Source organism: Bombus bifarius, unplaced genomic scaffold (genome assembly GCF_011952205.1).
Source record: "Bombus bifarius isolate JDL3187 unplaced genomic scaffold, Bbif_JDL3187 scf7180000007979, whole genome shotgun sequence".
Classification (NCBI taxonomy): Eukaryota; Metazoa; Arthropoda; class Insecta; order Hymenoptera; family Apidae; genus Bombus; species Bombus bifarius.
The window spans coordinates 1,959,684-1,981,047 of NW_022884364.1; the positions used below are offsets into that span (position 1 = coordinate 1,959,684).

Sequence of the window (21,364 nt, forward strand, 5' to 3'; positions counted from 1 at the left end):
AAATATTTTAACTTAATTTCGTGAGAGATCTCGAGATCGTGAGATTGTGCCTTATTTTCTCGCGATAGCAATGGAATTCTTACAATTTTCCCTTTGTAGGGATCGTAAAATCGAAAAATATTCCCTCGATTCGATTTTCGAATCGGGACAGAGTTTCAATTTTAGTTATAATATGGTCGCGTTGGAAATGAGCCGCCGAAAATGTCGGTAAAATTATTATTGGGCCTTTTGCGAGCGTGTCACAGAAAAAAATGTTGATCGGTATCTATATAGATGTTTACTTTATGGAAATGTGGCGTCATGGACTACGCTAGGAGATTCCAATTTCGATATTCGTACATTCAGCTTTTCTTGCTATTGACAAAAGAGCAAATATTTCGTTGGAGAAAGTTATTTCAGTTGTTTGCCTTTAAGAAAAATTCGTACGAATACCAGACTTTTATGATTCTTATAGAACATCTTTTTTTCCTAACAATCACAATCCCTGTAGCCTTTCCTATTTCCTTGAGCATTGTCTCTCTGTCGCGCTGTTAAGCTTCGTGTTTATATTCTAATGAATCGATGTCCAACTTTGATACGACAAACGTATTACGATATAACTCAAAGAAGTCGTGACTTACCATGGGATCAATACGATTTGCGGAACAAATCTTTGGTGTTTCAGCGGACGTAGCGAATAAGAAAGAGAATGGTCAAAGTTTTACTCGTTTAGTTAATTATAGACCGATTCGTCGGCAAGAATAGAAAAACGTTGAAATTTTGTTTGTTTCGGTTGCCCCCGCGTTCGGTTCGACGAAACAAAGGCCCGGCTATCTTCTGGTTCGGAAACGAGAGAAACGAAGGGACGAAGACCGCGCCCCGGAGAATATTTGCATCGAAAACTGGATTATAAAGTTTCGTTGTGTTATCACTACTTAAGAGATTAAGGTTTTCTTGCGCAGAGCCTCTTGGGAATTCTAATCGTGCTCGTTAACACTTTGAAACTCGATCGAGGGTCTTTGTCTTCTTCGTGACCAAGAAAAATTGCGCTCCATCGTTGATTAGAATTCTCATATGTCGCAGGAAATTACAATGAAGAACACTGTTGACACGTTATCAGACTCGGAGATTCTTCTAACGGTAACGGCTTGCACGACTGCGCTCGTATTAGTCGTTCTTCTTCCCACGCTCATTTACTAGTAGGTATCCTATAAAAAGAAAGGAGCGTTTTAGCCATCTTGTGAAATGTACGTTCTTTGTCCTAGTCGTTTGCTCGATATCGACGGTACGTCACGCTATAGACGGTATAGAACGTATTTTGCACTAATGAAAGAACGTATTCTCAGAGGGTGATAAGGTTAATCGAGCTGGCTAATGAAATCGCTTTGTTTCTGTCTTCTATTTTATCAGTTTAATTTTCGTCATGCATCACGTGGTAGCGTCTTGTGTCAAATAAAATAATTCGTATGTTTTTATTCGTTTAAGGATACGATACGTCGAGTACTAATTCATACCTTCTATTTTTTTTAGCAAATTCTGTAAAAGAGACTTGCTAAATCAAGTCGTATAGAGCTGAGCATTGACCAAAAGCACGGGGACAACACGACCATCGTAGTATAAAATGTTGTAAAATGTGTAAATGTGTAAATACGTAAATTGTTATGGAATATGTAAAATGATGTAAAATACAGATCTCAATTTTCATAAAACCAGTTCGTCTATCTTGTTGAATTGAATTGAACGAATGAGCGAATCCGAGTCAACCGCAATTATCAATTTCATAGGGAATTTCATATGGGAAATACGATGTCCACCGGTGTCCTCGTTATACAAATTTTCTATCCTCATTACGATGAAACGCTACTGTCCACTCGCTGTTAGTACCGTTAACGCAGAATTAAACGTAATATCATGTATGATACATGCACACCGATTTTGATTCGGGAGTAAAGTTTTACGATTAGCAAAGGATCAGCCAGTATAGATCGAATAGTCTTTTAAACTCGATAATAGTGTTTGAACGTCGTTATATGTTGTCGATAACGGTATGGCAACGAACACAACGGTGTGTGGACTATGTTCGCGTTGTAATTTTGGGGAATGAAATTTTGGAGAACGTCGGTTCGGATAATTACTAGGATGTATCGGCATGTGTTTGTTAAAGCCGGTTATTGAATAATAATTTCGGCCATGCAGTCGCGGCATCGAATAGTCGAGTGGTCTGGAATAAAAACGTGGACCCATCGTTACCGATCACGCTGTTCGCGTTTAGTTACGCAGGACGCGCGACCATTTCGTTTAATGGAATATCAGTACACGATTGAACAAATCGATCGGCAGAATTTATCATATTACTACGGGACGTTGAGAAACACGATGCTTTCCGATTCGTTTGGCCGGTTACGACATCATGGGAGCAATTGAAATTGCTGATAATATGTTTCATCGATTCAGTCAGTTTAACACGTACGATGTTTTAACTTCGATGGATATTCATTTTTCATTTTTTATCGTACATCGCGAATATTTTCTTGGTCCGGTAGTTGTTTCTTTTTTCCAGTTCACTACTTTCGTAAACGGAATATCATATGGCGGGAGAATAGGGAAATTGTTTTAAAATTAGATCGAAGGATTAACGTTTGACTCTTGTCGCCACCATTTATACTGCCATGCTACGTCTTTCCTTGACGACTCTGTTAGTCCAACGTGTAATTGCACACAACGAAGTATAGAAATTCGTCACTGTAAATTCCGTATAAGCGCTCGAACTTGTGTCACAGATACATGTCATTCGCGTTCAGCAATCTAATTCGTAATGTATTACACTTGCATTGGCGTTTGTAATTACACAAACTCCAAACAAGCTTGAAACAAGAGAGTTTCTATATTCGTTTACAAAGGATAACGTCGAATATTCATTACATTTTGCAATTCAATCGAGTTGAATACAACTAATTTAAAGAGCAAAAATTTCCAAGAGCATAGGACAATGTAGTAAAATAAACCGTATGCATAAAGCTGGCGCGAATAATAATATCAAATTTGATATAACCAGAAACTTTCGCGAGGTATGATCGGGTCGTTACCCGACTCGGCAATGTTTTCTTTCATTGCATTGCAAATTCAAAACGTCTCGTTAACGCGTGAAAACGCCAACTTTTATAGAAACGTAGAAGCTTACTCAGGAATTTCAAAGCTACTCACCGTGAAAATTTTCTTTCTTGTCGGTCGTATATATGTAAAGTTACAACGCGTACTTTTATTCATTTCCAGTGAATAAATAGCAAACACCTTGTCCGAATCTTTTTATATCTGAAATCATTCAATAGATATACCTGCTGCCAATTAACCACGCTTATTGATTTATCTTAATAAATCAGTTATTTGCTTGATAAATTTATCCACAGAATCGTATTGCACAATAATTTACTAACCAATAATATTAACGAATTGACAAGTGATGAATTATGAATTCGAAATGTTTGTTCCGCGAACACTCCTTATCATTTCACCTTCCGTACGACAATTCGCTGACCTATAATCTGTAAAATTTACTTAAGCATCACTCGTTTTATTATTACACTTATTATTGTTACGTAAGAATATTTATTTATTAGTATTTTTATAATACTTGTAGAATTTCATTAATAATTTTCGTTTTATTTTATTCAATGTAACCCGAATGATAATATAGAGCGATATCGATCGTCTATACGTTTTCATTGTACGGTAAGTACGATTTTACCTACCGTCGACAATACAATATCACATAGAGGTAAACCTTACTATTGGCAGTGATAAGAAGTCGGAACACGTCTCGAATTGTAAAGCTTAGGAGGTGAATGAAAAGTCACGCGATAAGGTGAACAAATATTCGGATTTACCGTGCCGCATAGGGTAGCAGCATAAATGTGTGGTATAGATAAGTCGTATTCTACTACTGCAGGTTTCAATTGGATTACTATACTGGGATAAACTAAACCTCGATAACAGATTGTATCTGAACCGCGGAGGTTTACGTGCATGTGCTAAAGAGTATTTTATATCTCAAAAGCAAAAGAATTCGGTGGTGCTCCGAAGCTCTAAAGTAATAGAGTCTTTACACCTTCAAACATTGTAGCACTTTGAATTTCGTGGCGTTGTGCATCGTGTGAAGCAACTACTTGCGTATGGATGCAACAGAGAGTGAAATAATCGAATATGAAAGATATACGTATAGATGATAACATCTGTATCGTGCATAGACCAACCCCGTTCCCTATAATCTTCGTTACTATCCAGCAATTACGTTATAAAACACTACTTGGAACATCGAGGGAACTACAAAACGGACCCTTTACTGGGAAATAATAACTCGGGTTTTCCGGATACTCTGCGTGTGATATGTAATAGTCCTACACTGAATGATTAATGAGAATAATTTATTGATCTTCGTTGGCCGCTGTTTTACTAACATTTACATCAGGGTGAAAGTTATTTCGTTCGGTGTTCCATGTTTCTAAAGAACATTCAGTGAAATGAGCATGTTTAACGTGAACATTCGTCAAGTATTGTACATAGTGGAATTGGCTGGAATGTTCACGTGCACCTGGCCAATTGATCCGAATAGTAGTAAGAAACAAATCTTTTTTCGCAACATCCGATGGTCGTTTGCGATATTAAATGTTATTTTCCTAACGATATCCTTGGTGTTCGCTATCTTTCACTTTCGACACGATATACCTATTTTAATGAAAACTGTCTCCGAAGTAACAGCTCTACTGGAGGTGCTCTTCGATTTGATTCTTTGTAGAAGGAATAACGCTCAACTACAGGTTATTTGGGTTTGAAGCACGAGTTTAACGATGTTTCACAATAAAGATACGTTAAAAAAGTTTGTCGATTTTTTTAATCAATTCAGGTTCTGATAGGAAAAGTTAAAGCATTCCTGGAAGTGGCCAGTGAACATGAGACTAAGGCAATAGAAAGATACATGGATCGTTACAAGCAATTTCTCTCGGTAACTGCAATGGGATATATCACAACCGCGATCTCATTTAGTTTGGCGCCTTTCTTCTCGGCCCAAGAATTACCAGCAGATGGATGGCTTCCATTTTCCACCGAATCACTCGGAATATATTGCATGGTCTACGTTAACCAAGTTTACTGCATTTTTCAAACGGCATTCTGCATTGGCGTTGATTTCACGATCGCTGTTTTGTTCAGTTTCTCCGCAGCCAGACTAGACATACTAAGAATGAAACTACGGCACGTGAATAGCTCTGACATACTGGTAAGCTGTATCAAGGAACACCAAGAAATAATAGGGTAAGATAAATTTCTTTTCTATTAAGATATACATACAAATATAGTCTTAGTGTAACCTTTGGGCAATAGAACAACGCACAATGAAATATTTGAAAAAATTAAGTTAATCAGATATTTAAGAAAATTGAAAAGCATAGTAAGGAAATAATGGTTTGAAAAACAGGCTACTGACTATGAAGCGAATTTTTAAAATACTTACTGTCAATCGCTCTGAAGATAACATCCGAGGTAGCATAGGGGTAAGAAATGCACTCCTCTCACACGCACATCGTTTCTTCCAAGTGTTCTCCTAAGGGCGACAACAACATTTGACTGATTTCTAATAAATATACATATACAGGGTGGTTGGTAACTGGTGGTACAAGCGGAAGGGGGTGATTCTACGCGAAAAAAGAAGTCGAAAATATAGAATAAAAATTTTGCTTTCGAGGCTTTGTTTTCGAGAAAATCGACTTTGAATTTTCGCTCGGTACGCGTGCACTTTATCACGTCTCGTTATAACGGATCTCACTGTAGATCGTTGTCTCGATGGAAAAATTAAAAAAAAAATAAAAAAAAAATTTTGTTCTATATTTTCGACTTCTTTTTTCGCGTAGAATCACCCCCTTTCCGCTTGTACCACCAGTTACCAACCACTCTGTATAAATGTCATATGCTCTATGATACAATCGCGATATTTTGCTAATTCATCGAACTAATAGATTGTATCGACATATTCAGTAGCTTCGTCTAAACATGAATTTCAATTTTTGTACTATTATCTCGTGTTATCACTTTGTTATTAAATACCTATCAAATAATCGTTTAAGAAAACAGCCGAACATGACGCTAATGTCATTTGTCATTTGAATTTTTCTTTTATATAATCAATATTTCATTGACTGCGTTGAATCAATGCATGATGCAGTGCATCGTACTGCATTTATCATTTAAAGGTATAGAATAAACAATGCCAGAGAGTTAAATCTTTACCGAGTTAAGTAAATTGAGACCGTGTCATGGTCAGATTTGTGGAGGATACTAAAGCTACTGTTGAGACTTTATTATTCAAAACGAACGCCACGATGGGAAGCGCTGTGATATGCGGAGCTTTCCCTCTGATTTACGTGAGTCTGGCCTGCTCGACAGTTTTCCTTTCTGCACCATTCGTAGCGTAGCGTAATAAATAAGCAAGGAATGGGATCTTAATGTATCACAAATCGAGCTGTTTTAAATGAATATTTTTATAATAACATTCAGAATCAATCATTGGCCGTAATGAGTCAGTATCTTTCTTTTGTGGTGTCTGGTTGTACCCGCCTGTACGTCATCTCCTGGCCAGCGGACGATTTAAAAGAAAGTGTAAGCCAACCAAATAGTAACGTTGATAGAACATCATCTCATCTGGCATCGACATCGTCTTCATACATTTTCTTTGCAATTAAACGAGATTCTACTTTCCTCGATTCCAAAGCCCATAATTTTTAGCTTGATAATTGAAGCTAAACTTCTATTTGCAGAGTGTGCAGTTCGCAAAATCGATCACCGACGTTCAATGGTTAGGAAAGCCAAAAGACATGAAAAGCTCCATGCTTATTATGATGCAGAGAAGTCAAAAACCGCTACTCATTAGAATGAGTGGTTTACTACCGCCTCTTACCTTGGAATATTTCGCAAACGTAAGCATGTTACTTTCAGAAGTATTTCTCAAAAAATTGATATAATTATTTGGTAAAATGATTTATAGTTTATAACTACAGTATCGTCCTACTTCATGGCAATGAGATCAATGATTGAATCGTAATTTTCCTGATACACGTTATTTGAATATGTAAATTACTGAAACATGTAATAAATTTATTGCGTTCGAACAGAAAGTTGTACAATATTTGCTTAATATGTTTCTTTAGAATTAGATATATTAACACTAACTTTACCAGGCCATTATCAGGCCAACATAGATCAATTTCTCAATTTTTGTTAATATAACATGTTTTGTTAATATTACGTAACGAAATTAGACGAACAAAAGAAATAACAATGAATGTAGAATTTGAAATTAGATTTTGAAACCGGTCATTTGACCGGGCCTGGTAACGTTAGTGTTAGTAGAATGTCTTACCGATTAATCTAAAGTTTCGATGCGTTGAACTTCTTTAATACCAGTTTTAGCTAATTGTAAGATCTGTGTCCATCGACGTTCACATGTATTTTTCTGCTCACTTACAGTATATTTCGCGACATTTCTATACACGTTTGTAATAGCACTTTTGATCCTTTCGAGTGGCAACGTAAGAAGATCGCTTCAGAAATAGGGACGTGCACTGTAACTTCGTGTAGATATATAAACAAGTATTTGTATAACTGAATATACACATGACTTTATGCACGTATACAATTCTTTTTCGAAGAACGTTTTCTTACTTTCCCTGTTGCGTGATAACTACCCTTTGCACCTGTCTAACACGGTACGTACTCTTAATGTATAATGCAACCAATAATGATTAGCGTTAAGTCAGCTAGCAGCGCGCTACTGTAAAGAAAATCGCAAACCGGTGGAACATATTCTTGGATGTAATAATTTATTGAATTTCTCGTACGTCTACAGTAATTATATTCAAGTAACATCTGTGAATACTCAGTTGCTTTCAAAGCACTTTAGTTACATATATTCTCGATAGTTTGCAATATATCACACCATTGTGTCGGTTCTATCTACTTCGTTGGATTCATAAGGCAACCAATTTGTATAGTTATGTTGAAACAAATAACAGCAGAGAAAGTTATACATATTACTTGGCTCAGCGTAGTGATAAGCCTTTGTTGGCCACTTCCTATCAATAGCAACAGAAATAAAATCTTTTGTTTCAAGATTCTACAAATCTGTAGCGGTATTAGTGGCTGTTTGCTATTTATGCCAATATTATATTCGATTTATTTGCACTTAAATGATATCGTCATTACTTCTTCCTGTATGTGCCTTTTATTAGGAGTGTCTCAAAATATTTTCCAGACTCTTATATGCTTCATCAAGCACGATTCTCTACAGGTAAGCTTTAATTTCAATCATCATTTGACGTAAAACTCGGTATGTAATTGTTTAGAATACGAGACATCTCACCGATTCCGATAAGCTTGGGATCTTTTTGAGTATGTGCTGCAGTATCAGAAGTGATAAGATTAATCTTAACAACATATTTCAAACTTATCTAAATCGGTGTGACGTGCCCCATTCTACACACTTGCCTAAAATTAAACCAATGTGTTTTAATTACGCGTTACAGCGTACAGTCGAGGAAATGATGACTTATGTTAAAGAAGCACAACAATACGAGAAAAAAATCTTCTACAAGTACATCAAGAAATGCTATGTTTTCTGCGGTGGTTCCATGGCATGTACGTATGTGACAGCGACTTGTTTTTCGTTACGACCTATAATCTTGCCAGTTTCTCTCCCATTTGATGCGGAGTATCCATTTCCTATCAATTATACATCAATGTATGTTATCATATATATGCACCATGCTTGCCTTTGTATTCAAACCGCTGCACACGTATGCGTAAGCTCATTTGGGGCGCTTTTACTTTGGTTCACGGTAGCGAGATTTGAGTGTTTAGCCGCGGAATTGGAAAGGAGCACAGACATCGATGCGTTGGTTGTTTGCGTAAAGAAACAATTACATTTAAAAAGGTAAAGATAGTATTTGAAAGGTAATGTGTGTATCAAACGATGCATTTATGTTTTAGTAATATTTTTCTAGATACGCGGAAGAAGTGTTTAATAGTTTTCGATTTTTGGTACTGTATGCCATTGGAGTAGCCACGTTTGGTATTACTCTGTGTTTTCTTATGGTGCTTGTAGTAAGTGAAATTTATAAATTTATCACATTTTATATGCACAAATTTTACATAAATTTATCACATTTTACATATAGTGTAATGTAACGTAAAATGATGCTACTATTTAATTATTGACATAATTTATTTAAATAGAATGTACCTCTATTTGTGAAACTACAGTTTATAGGCGTATGTGTCACTGTACTTATGGAAATTTACTTATACGCGTGGCCAGCTGATTATTTGAAAGATATGGTAGTAACAAAAATGTGGTTTCTATGTCCTGGAGAAATACAAATGTTCACTTTTTTAAAATCAGTTAATTTTTCATAATTTCTAGAGTATGGACGCTCCACAAAGTATATATAACTCAACATGGTATGAACAGAAATTGGGAATGCAGAAAAGTCTACTGAATGTGTTAATATATCGACAACCGCTAACGCTTTCAATCGCATGCATAGTGCCAGAGCTCTCTTTGCGTTACTACTGTTCGGTAAGTTCGCGTGCCATAATTGTGATGAGAAAATTATTCAAAGATCTTGAATAAATGGCAAATTTATAATATTTCAGTACCTGTCCAATGCCTTCTCCATGTTCACTACTTTGCGCGTTATGATACACAATTAATCCAGGATGGATGTGTTCTGAATGTGGTTCTATTCGTATAAAGGAACATTCGTTGTAATAATCGTGATTAATGTCACTAAATTTTATAACTAATTGTGTAATAACATCGTATTTTATGGATATAACACACAAATATATGTACGAATAAAAACTATTATCAAAGTATAATTATGAAACCTATGAAATATGTCTAATTAACTGCGCACAGTTAACAGTGCTAAGTCGTTGATAAAATTTGTAACAGAGTATGGAATGGTTCTGTAATGAAAAAGAGATGAATAAACTTACATACCTTAAAAAACATATGACAACACAATAATGGCATAATAGTAAAATTTGTTGCTTCGAATGAAGTAGCATAATTAAACATGCGTTTATTATCAGAGTGGAAGAACCACGCGAAAAGTTTATGCAATAGATTTATTTCGTCTGAACTGCAAGCAGTAAGAACATTTTGTTGAATATATTTCTTTAATATCAAATATATAATATTAATAGAATTATTTATCGGGAAATCGAAACCTAAAATTTCTAAGCATCGAGCTTCTTCAATGTCAGTTATGGTTAAAGATTGTGTTCATAATCGTTCACATTTCTCTTCTCGTTGCATTACTTACAGTATATTTCGGAACATTTTCGGTTAGAAGATGTAAGAAGATCGCTTCAGGAAAAAGGACGTGGCCCGTAGCTTCGAGCAGATATCGCAAACAAACTTTTGTGTGACTGAATGTGCATATAACATTGTACGTGTGCAACTTTATTTTAACGAACGCTTCTTGACTTTCGCGAATATTAACTCCGTTGCGTGATAACTACCCTTTGCACGTGTCTAATACGGTACATACTTTTAATGTATAATGCAAGCAATAATGATTAGCGTCAAGTCAGCTGGCAGCGGCCTACTGTGAAGAAAATCGCAAACCGATAAAACTTGTTCTTCAGTGTAATAATTTATTAAATTTCTCGTACGTACAAACCAATTATATGCCAATGACGATTGTGAATATACGCTTGGATTAAAAACGATTAAATTACATATGTTCTATCTCTCGATAGTCTGTATATATCGAACTCTGGCACCAGTTAAATCTATTGCGTTAGATTCACAGGGCAAACACTTTTTGAAGTCATGACGAAACAAATAACACCAGAGAAAGTTATTCACATTACGTGGCTCAGTGTAGTTATAACTCTTTGTTGGCCGCTTCCTATCAACAGCGACAGAAATAAAATCTTTTGTTTCAAGATATTGCAGATCTGCAGTATTATAAACGCCTGTTTACTATTTCTGCCAATGCTATATTTTTGTTATGTACACTTTGATGATTTGATCGCTATTTCCTCGTGTGTCTGCCTTACAATAGGTGTATCACAAAATATATTTCAGACTATTGTATGCAGCGTCAAACACGTGTCTTTACAGGTAAGTTTTAGTATCTGTCGTTACTTGATGTAACAATAGATAACTATTTGGAATAAAGGACGCTTCATCGATTTTGTTGAATTTGAGGTATTTTGTAAAGATTAATACTTTTTCATCTCATTATTTACTATCATGATTTAGATGGCTGTAGGAATTTTGGCAATCTAACATTATTGTTATGTCTGATTTAGTTTACTTTTGAAGCATTAAAACAGATGGAAGGGTTAATAACGTAGGTCAAACCTAACTTAAATCTAACACAAACCTAATTCAGATAAATTCATAGTAAATAGTAACAATATTTTTACATATCAGTGGAAAACTATGAGCGAGTTGGAATTATGTGTATTGGGAAAAATTATGCAGCATATAGATCTTGACATCATACATATTTCAGACCTATCAAAATCGGCGTAACGTCCCCTATACCACAGCCAAAATTATACCAATTCATCCTAACTATGAGTTACAGCGTATAGTCGAGGAAATGATAGTTTGTATCAAAGAAGCGGAACAATATGAACGAGAAATTTTCTACAAGTACATCAAGAAGTGCTATGTTTTCTGCGGTTGTTCCATAGCATGTACGTATGTGACTGCGGTTGGTTTTTCATTACGACCTGCAATTTTGCCAGTTCCTTTCCCATTTGATGTGGAATATCCGTTTCCTGTAAATTATACATCAGTATATATTATCATATATATGCAACATGTTTGCGTTTGTTTTCAATCCGCTGCGCAAATATGCATAAGCTCGTTTGGAGGGCTTCTACTTTGGTTCACGGCAGCGAGATTTGAGTGTTTGGCCGTGAATCTGGAGCGGAGCACAGACACTGATACGTTGATCGATTGCGTTAAGAAGCAATTACATTTAAGAAGGTAAAAATAACATGTGGAAGATGAAGCGTGTATTAAACGATACATTTATGTACAGTATTAGCGATTATTTTTTATAGATACGGAGAAGAAGTGCTTAATAATTTTCGTTTTATGGTACTTTACGCTGTTGGAGTAGCCACATTTGCTTTGACTTTGTGTTGTATTATGATGATTGTAGTACGTATACTTTATAACGTTTTGCGTATAGTATAATGCATATTACAATGATTATTCTATTTAAGTATTGACACAAATTTGTTAAACAGGATGTGCCTCTGTTCGTGAAGATACAGTATATAGGTGCATGTGTTACTGTACTTACTGAAATTTACTTATACACATGGCCAGCTGATTACTTGATAGATATGGTAAATCATATTCTATTTTCCGAAGAAGTAAATTTTTAATCTTTGTTAATGTGTCATAATTCTTAGAGCATGGGCATCCCGCAAAGTGCATATAATTCGACCTGGTATGACCGGAGGTTGGAAATGCAGAAAAATCTATTGAATATGTTAACATATCAAAAACCATTAGTACTTTCCATAAGATGTATAGTGCCAGAACTCTCATTGCGTTATTATTGTTCGGTAAGACAAATTGGTGTTGAAGTGTCATAGTTACGAAAGAATTAATCAAAGGTATTATATAAATAATAAATCTTTAACATTTCAGTATCTGTCCAATGCCTTCTCCATCTTCACTACTTTGCGCGTCATGATACAGAATTAATTCAAAGTGAATGTGCTCTGAACGTGGTTCTATTCGTATAAAAAACCATTCTTTGTGATAATCGCGATTAATGTCACTCTATTTCATAACTAATCGTGTATTAACATTGGCTTTTTACGGATTTTTATGAACACAAATATTTATTTGAGTGAAGACCATAAGAAGAATATAACTGGGATCATTGTAGCAGCTAAATTATTCGTAATTGGATACTTGTGTTCATGGAGCTTATACTAATGGAGGGGTCCCAGCACGTACGGATAGGATCAACGGAAAGAAATACACTTTTCTGTTCCTAGTCATTATCGTGGTTGCCGGCCTTGTGGTCATATACCCGTAAGTGTGTGGTCTGATGACCGTATTCTACTTTATCTCTCAAATAACTAAAAGTTTCTTTGACCATTCACTTCGAATCTTTTTGTACAATTAAAAAAGTATACGATAATATTGTTGAAATTAATAAACTAGGACAGGCATGATATTTGCATCATTGATATGGTGCAAAATATAAATTACTTATTAGAGATAATTAAAGAAATATAAATGCACAAACAGTTAAACAAAATAGATACATACATATAGTATATATATACAAAATGAAAAAATCACTCTCTTTCGCCCCTCACCGCGATCCGTCGTTGTTTGAATAGCGCCCCGCAAGAGAAAAACTCAGAGTGAAGGAATTACTATAGAGACATAAGTAATACCTCTCTCATAATTACACCTGATACGCATTTTCTTATTCCTGGTATATGGCCAAGACCCCTCCATAGGTATAACCTCTCTGCTTCTGCTATAGTAACTTACAAACAATACCTTTCATTTAATTCATAGTACCTCCACATGTAACATAGCGATAACACTTCGAGAATAACTTAACATCAATTATTTGTTTACTTGGACAGGCAATTTTATTACCTAAGCTATTATCGTTCAAACATTTTGTATACAATTATTATTTCTAATACTCGTAGATAGTGAACTTATGTTACACACTGTACTACGAAATCTATCCATTAATTTGCTGGCTGTTCCATATGGGATGTCTCCCACAGCAGTAACCACACATGGGAGAATTACGTAATAAAGCGGAATTCAAAAGAAAACTCTCAGGCTGTTATTAGTGCTGCAATAGGGATTCTTTCATATTTTATTTCAATCGTACTAAGAATACTCACGTAACTCTATACAACCGAACCATTACCTCTATATGATTTCATTATTTGTTTCATTACAATTCTTAAGAATTATTTCAAACCGAAGCGTTCTGCTTGAAGACAGAACGGTGTGATATCTTGACACGGTAGTTGGCTTTAACTTCGCGGCGGTATGTTTCGAAATGCGACGCCTGAAACGGCGATAGCTTTTACTGAATTTATCCTGGGATTGTCCTGTTGTTGGCCGCTTCCATCGACAGCTACCAAGTCTCAGATACTTTGTTTCAAAATTTTGAGATCCGTGTTATTTCTCAACTCACTTTTACTCTTTTGTCCCTTGCTATATGCAATATATGTGAACCGTGAGGATACAGCAAGGTTTTGTAAATCAGTTTCTTTGACACTTGCTGTTGTACACGTACCTCTGCATTCCACCTACTGCTTCAGTCAACACGATCGATATCAGGTAAAATTCATCTTTAATGGTCATCTCAAAATTTAGTGATCCAAATAACGTACTGCAGCGATTAATCGAAGAGATGAAATCTTGTTGCGAGAAAGGAAATTCGTACGAAAGACAAATCTTCCAACGATACGTGGACAAGTACGCCATATACTACGCAGCATCTGCAGTTTGGTTTTATTGGAGCCCATCTATTATTCTCATCGGAACGTTCTTCATATCTGATCCCTTTCCAACGAATGCAGAATATCCGTTCCCAGTTGATTTTGAACCCGTGAAGAGCATTATTTTCTTGCAACAATCGCTCGTCGGTATGCAATGCGCGTCACTTCTGTGCACCAATATACTTTGCGCGTTACTGTTGCTCTTCGCTGCAGCGCGCTTCGAGATTTTAATGACCGAAATACGTGCCATTAACGGTGTTAAATCATTGATAAAATGCGTAAAAAAGTATTACACTTTGAAAAGGTATGCAACGATTCTACGGTGAAAAAGAACTCGATTAAACTGTATATCTTAAAGAATATAAGGTATTAGAAAATATCATGGATATTTTTCAAACGTGTGGTTTTAGATACGCAGAAGAAGTGGCGAACACAGCTCGATATACGACTCTGATTACGCTATGTATCTGTGGCATAGAAAGCGTATTTGCTGGTATCATTTTTATCGGAGTGAGTAACGAATAAGACAAATTAATATGCTATTACAATTAAAATTATTAAAATCTGCTCGAACAAATAGCGACAACCATTTACTGTGAAACTTCAATTCGTTACCGTATCTATAACTGTGCTATTGGCGGTATTCATGTGCGCGTGGCCAGCTGACAACTTAATAGATGTAGTAAGTTTCAAATTTTAGTATTGTAGCCTCAGATTAAGAATTACAGTTAAGTGTATTTTTCTACCAGAGTGAAAGTACCATGAGAACGGTTTACCAATCTAAATGGTATGAACAGCCTTTGAGGATACAAAAATTTATATTGTTCATGATGATTCCACAATCTCCGGTGATCTTAAGAATCAGGTGTATCATTCCAGCTTTCTCTCTCAGCTATTATTGCTCGGTAATGGAATGATTTTTCTTAATCGATTTCACTGCCATCTTTATCATTGTAATAATTCAGGTACCAACTATTTGATATTTCAGTTCATCACAAACGTGCTTTCTATGTTTACGGCTCTACGAGTTGTCATGTTTCAAGATGAAGATGGAATACCTGACGATATTTAGCAGTCGTTTGAATTTTGTAAATTATGTAATGGTTTAATTGTTATGCAGTAAATTGTTTCCCGTGATTTGCTGATTTTATTGATTAAATTTCACTAGTTCAACTGTTAGGAAAGTTGCATAAGGGAAAGAACGCGTTTCGAATCCGTGATGCACTGAACATTAAGCTCTAAGTCTTACGGAAAAATTTTGAAGCAATGAACAAGAATTGAGTAAGCTGTCTGATTTAAAAATCTAGTGAAAGAAAATTTATCTAACTGTAAGGTACCTACCGCTTGCTCGTATAATACCACATAGGAATTTTGTTCTTGAAGGGGTGCATGTTAGAGCAGTGGAAGTTGATGATTGAGCTAAATTTGGGAAATAGAGTAGCAGATGCAATTTACTATTACAAATAGGAAACATACGAGTCTGTTATTTCACAGAAATAATGACATGCATTGAACAGTTGCTACTTTTGAGAAATAGAAGTTTTGTGCTTCGACCACCTGTGTGGTAGCGCTGAAATGGCACGTAAGTAATTTAGCGGATGTACTATACCCTTTTAACTTGTTCACACCACTTTTCCGGTGCTTGATAACTGAGATTCTGTCATAAACCTTGAAGTTTTCAAACGGTCATGCGACGGCCAATCTAATGGTTTCCGTAATATAAGCCGAACCCTTTCGAATATTCCTCAAGGTTGTATGTTCCACTTCCTGGATACTCGCACGTAACACTGGCCCTCGATGACCCTTCCAACGGGCACAACGTGCAATGGAAGGGAGGATACAAGGTATTAAGAATACTGAAACAGCACATTTTCGTCAGAATTCTAGTCATATCTGAGAAAAGGCAAGTCAAATTGCTATCTCTCAGTAAATCGCTTCACACATCGCGAAACGTTTTAAATATCATAACAGCATTGCGAACTCTGCACAGCTATATATACATATATAAAAATCACAATCAATCAATAGTAATTAATCTATTTCTTGCAACTACACATGACAACAGCCACTGTTGCCACATTACACTGTTGGTTACACCCCTTAATCAAATGGGAATTCCTTCGCTCGATTCCACATGGTTCTTCGAACCGTATATCGGTACCAAGGAGGAAGCATCAGTCCGGAAGAAATTGAAGATCACATCACTGAAGTCAGTAACATCAGGAGTGTCATCCTCGGAGGAAGAACTCTATCGAACCTGTGTTGAGAAGAACTCATCGTCTCCAAAGGAGTCGGTTACTCGGAAAAAGTGATATCCAACAATGACAGAATCGAATGAAGCAAATGAAGTCAACCGTTCAAGAAAATTGACATCCGCTCTCAGGACAGTAGCCATTGCTTAGAGTCAATTGCGTCAGAAGCGTTAGGAGCGTCACATCCACGCAACACTCCTTCAACGACAAGTGAACACCATTTAAGGTTGTAGTATTCGTAAGCTTGACCAGAAGCAGCACATATCTCTTCATCGTGTCAGTCGTATCTCCGCTTCGAACAGTCAGTCGTACTTTTGCTCCCGAATCACTTATTTATATCACTTAGATTCCGTGTTTTCTTACCCTATCTCCACATAAAAATACACATAATGTGGCTCATAGTCACGAAGATCGCATAAAGTTTTTGAAATCGAAACGTGACCCATTTAAAGTAGAATTCGCATGTTTACTCGATAACTATGACGAAGAGACACCCGTAACGAATATTGGCGTATGGTTAGAAGATTCAGAAGACGAATTTATCTCCTTCATTAAATCACAGGTCGAATTAGATCAGATGGACGTCGTACACTCAGCTCCAATGATCTTAACATTGAGAGATGTTATAGAGAAGAATGTCTTGACTCACATTCACTTTGTCCGAGGCATCGGACGATCGTGGCTCAAAAGATCTAACCTATCCATGCCTTATCACTGTTACGATCGCAATCCTATGCAGATGCTTAAGCAATTTCACTTTTAACCACCTGCATTGGAGTAAATGTAATGTGATAAGTACCATTTTTTTTTTTTTTTTTTTTTTTGTCATATATTTTGAACCACGATCGGCTCACACCACGAACGAATAACTTATGTATATAACTTATGACTCTCCGCTCTACAGCATATCCAAAATTCAGCGCATAATATAAAACACATGACATGAATTCAACACACAACAATTGGAGTTGAGACCCTCTTTTGTGCATAATTATCAATTGCTCTACTCAATCACAAAATTCGACAGAAAATACGTGGAACTTTCAAAACACATTTCATTCTCATACCGACTTCTTATAAAATGAAATCACATTTTCTAAAATAAATTTGCCAATATTTATGGATTCTTACGAGGAATGGCACTGTTCACGACAATATAGGAATCGATGAAGAAAATTCATGTATATACTTGCGATCCTGCCTACGACACGAAATCAGTTAAAGCGATCGAATCTTTCGGTAACAACGCGATAAACTATTCACCTGTTTGGGGAATTCTAGAAAAACGATATAATCAGCCAGCAATAATCGTTACATCGCTTGAAGGTTCTGCTTGAACTACCGTGAACTTATCGCGCTCCGAACCAAGAACTTCGATGATTCTTAAATCACGGGAAATCTCACAATCGCGTCTTAGAAGCTCTCACGCAACCGACTGTAGATACCCTCCTTTAATACTTATTTAAGTCAAAAATAGACCGCGAGATAACACTGAAATGGAAAGAATTCATACAACACACAACATTCCCAAAGCTAAAGAAATGGTTCATACTCTTATACGATCGCTGCAAGATTTCAGAACCAGTCGGATCTAGTTCGTGCGTTTCATCAATATTAAATATTGAAAAAGTCACCCATTGACGTAATCAGCAATCTTTCAATCGTAATGCACCAGACACAACACGACAAACGTGTCGCGAATTATGGCCAACCGTTCAGTGTTCCTTCGTCATCACCAAGATTGCGTGTATCATTTCCCAAGAATCACATCTTTTGCAGAACTGCAAATTTACGCATTTACATTGATACTTTCCTTCGGACGTATAGCACTAGAATTCTCTTTGTGTCATTTCTCTTCGTTAACGTAAGTTAGCGTTCGAGCGTTATAATTATGAAAGAATTAATCAGAGATACTGTATGAACCATTTAATAAGAACGTAAAGAACCATTTCTTGTGATAATCGCGACTAATGTCGCACTATTTCATAACTAATCGTGTATTAACATCGGCTTTTTACGAATTTCTATGCACACAGATATTTATTTCAATGAAAACCACTTTCGAAATATAACAACGGACATTGTAGAAACTGCGTTATTCGTAATTGGATACTACAGTAACTGAACAAACGATACCTTTCGTTTCATTGCTTGTACTTACACATCTAATAAATGCCTGAATCATTTAACATCAATTATTTGTTTACTTGGAAAGGGATCTTTTTTACCTAAGCTATCATCGTTCAAACATTTTGTATACAATTATTATTTCTAATACTCGTAGATAGTGAACTTATGTTAGACGTCGTACTGCGAAATGTGTCGACTAATTTGCAGCCTGTTCCATATGCGATATCTCCCACAGTAGTAAGCACATAAAGGAGAATTACGTATTCAAGCGGAATTCGAGAGAAAACTCTCAGGCTGTTATTAGTATTGCAACAGGGATTATTTCATATTTTATTTCTTTCGTACTAAGAATAGGCAAGTAACTGCATACAACTGAACTATTACCTTTACACGATTTCTTTATTAGTTTCATTAGAATTCTCGCGAATTATTCCACAGTAAAGCGTTCTGCTTGAAGACAGAACGTTGTGATCTCTTGACACAGTAGTCGGCTTTAAGTTCGCGTCGGTATGTTTCGAAATGTAGCGCCAAAAACAGCGATAGCTTTTACTCAATTTATCCTGGGATTGTCCTGTTGTTGGCCGCTTTCATCGACAGCTACAAAGTTTCAGACACTTTGCTTCAAGATCTTGAGATCCGTGTTATTTCTCAATGCACTTTTACTCTTTTGTCCTTTGTTGTATGCAATATATGTGCACCGCTATGATACAGTAATGTTTTGTAAAGCAATTTCTTTGGCACTTGCTGTTTTACAAGTACTTCTGCATTCCTTCTACTGTTTCAATCAGTATGATCGATATCAGGTAAGATTCATCTGTAATAGCACTCTCAAAAGATAGTGATTCCAGGAACGTATTGCAGCGATTAATCGAAGAGATGAAATCTTGTTGTAAGAAAGCAAATTCATACGAGAGACAGGTCTTCCAACGATACGTGGACAAGTACGCCATATACTACGCGGCATCTGCAGCTTGGTTTTATTGGTGCGGTGCAATTGTTCCCATCGGAACGTTCTTCTTACCCGATCCCTTTCCAACGAATGCAGAATATCCGTTCCCAGTTGATTTTGAACCCGTGAGGAGCATAATTTTCTTGCAACAATCGCTCGTGGGTATGCAGTGCTCGTCACTTCTGTGCACTAATATACTTTGCGCGTTACTGTTGCTCTTCGCTGCAGCGCGCTTCGAGATTTTAATGACCGAAATACGTACCGCTAACAGTGTTAACTCATTGATAAAATGCGTAAAAAAATATTATTCTTTGAAAAGGTATGCAACGATTCTACGATGAAAAAAAACTCGATTAAACTGTATATCTTAGAGAATATAAGGTATTAGAAAATATCATAGATATTTTTCAAACGTGTGGTTTTAGATACGCAGAAGAAGTGGCGGACACAGCTCGATATACGACTCTGATTACGCTATGCATCTGTGGCGTAGAAAGCGTATTTGCTGGTATCATTTTTATCGGAGTGAGTAACGAATAAGACAAATTAATATGCTATTACAATTAAGATTGTTAAAATCTGCTCGAACAAATAGCGACAACCATTTACTCTGAAACTTCAATTTGTTACCGTATCTGTAACTGTGCTAATGGCGGTATTCATGTGCGCGTGGCCAGCTGACAATTTAATAGATGTAGTAAGTTTTAAATTTTAGTATTGTAGCTTCAGATTAAGAATTACAGTTAAGTGTATTTTTCTACTAGAGTGAAAATACTATGCGTGCGGTTTACCAATCTAAATGGTATGAACAGTCTCTAAGGATGCAAAAATTTATATTATTCATGATGATTCCACAATCTCCGGTCATCTTACGAATCAAGTGTATCATTCCAGCTTTCTCACTGAACTATTATTGCTCGGTAATGGAATGATTTTTCTTAATCGATTTTACTGCCATCTTTGTCATTGTAATAATTTAGGTACCAACTATTTGATATTTCAGTTCATCACAAACGTGCTTTCTATGTTTACGGCTCTACGAGTTGTTATGTATCAAGATGAAGATTGAGTAGTTGACGATATTTAGCAATCATTTATGAATTGTGTAATGACTTAATTGTTACACAGTAAATTGTTTCCCGTGATCTGTTTATTTCATTGATTAAATTCCACTAGTTTCAACCGTTAGGAAAGATGACGCGCTTCGAATCTGCACTGAACATTAAGCTCTACGATGAGTTTTACGGAAAAATTTCTAAGTGTAAAATTGAGTAAGCTGCCTTATCTAGAGATTTAGTGGAAGAAAGTTTATCTAATTGTAAGGTACCTACCGTTTATTCATATAATGCCAGCTAATACTTTTATTCTTGATTGGTTGCGCAGTAAAGCAGTGTAGGTTGATGATAGAGCTAAATTGGAAAAATAAAGTAGCAGGTGCTATTTGTTATTACAGATAGAAGATATACAGGTCTGCTATTCT

At 36.1% G+C, this 21,364-nt stretch overlaps 5 protein-coding genes across 5 annotated transcripts; all 5 read left to right on the top strand.

The window, feature by feature from the left end:
- The first annotated feature begins 4,134 nt into the window (after positions 1–4,134).
- On the top strand, positions 4,135–7,137 carry LOC117204669. Its single transcript, XM_033442284.1, has 6 exons — positions 4,135–4,793; positions 4,880–5,286; positions 6,293–6,392; positions 6,526–6,627; positions 6,786–6,944; positions 7,013–7,137. The coding sequence occupies exons 1-6, from the start codon at positions 4,497–4,499 to the stop codon at positions 7,067–7,069; spliced, it is 1,122 nt and encodes a 373-aa protein (XP_033298175.1). The 5' UTR covers positions 4,135–4,496; the 3' UTR covers positions 7,070–7,137.
- Positions 7,138–7,691: 554 nt separating this feature from the next.
- Positions 7,692–9,979, top strand: LOC117204670. Its single transcript, XM_033442285.1, has 5 exons — positions 7,692–8,314; positions 8,550–8,930; positions 9,259–9,360; positions 9,446–9,601; positions 9,679–9,979. The coding sequence occupies exons 1-5, from the start codon at positions 8,021–8,023 to the stop codon at positions 9,733–9,735; spliced, it is 990 nt and encodes a 329-aa protein (XP_033298176.1). The 5' UTR covers positions 7,692–8,020; the 3' UTR covers positions 9,736–9,979.
- A 624-nt stretch (positions 9,980–10,603) lies between these two features.
- On the top strand, positions 10,604–13,790 carry LOC117204667 (odorant receptor 85b-like). The gene is made up of 6 exons (XM_033442282.1): positions 10,604–11,158; positions 11,631–12,037; positions 12,115–12,214; positions 12,304–12,405; positions 12,472–12,627; positions 12,713–13,790. Exons 1-6 carry the CDS (start codon positions 10,865–10,867, stop codon positions 12,767–12,769), a joined length of 1,116 nt encoding a protein of 371 aa, XP_033298173.1. The 5' UTR covers positions 10,604–10,864; the 3' UTR covers positions 12,770–13,790.
- A 210-nt stretch (positions 13,791–14,000) lies between these two features.
- Positions 14,001–15,625, top strand: LOC117204668 (odorant receptor 49b-like). The gene is made up of 6 exons (XM_033442283.1): positions 14,001–14,392; positions 14,451–14,857; positions 14,964–15,063; positions 15,134–15,235; positions 15,303–15,458; positions 15,542–15,625. Exons 1-6 carry the CDS (start codon positions 14,099–14,101, stop codon positions 15,623–15,625), a joined length of 1,143 nt encoding a protein of 380 aa, XP_033298174.1. The 5' UTR covers positions 14,001–14,098.
- A 3,717-nt stretch (positions 15,626–19,342) lies between these two features.
- On the top strand, positions 19,343–21,340 carry LOC117204681 (odorant receptor 49b-like). The gene is made up of 6 exons (XM_033442307.1): positions 19,343–19,738; positions 19,797–20,203; positions 20,310–20,409; positions 20,480–20,581; positions 20,649–20,804; positions 20,888–21,340. The coding sequence occupies exons 1-6, from the start codon at positions 19,445–19,447 to the stop codon at positions 20,951–20,953; spliced, it is 1,125 nt and encodes a 374-aa protein (XP_033298198.1). The 5' UTR covers positions 19,343–19,444; the 3' UTR covers positions 20,954–21,340.
- Positions 21,341–21,364: the final 24 nt, after the last annotated feature.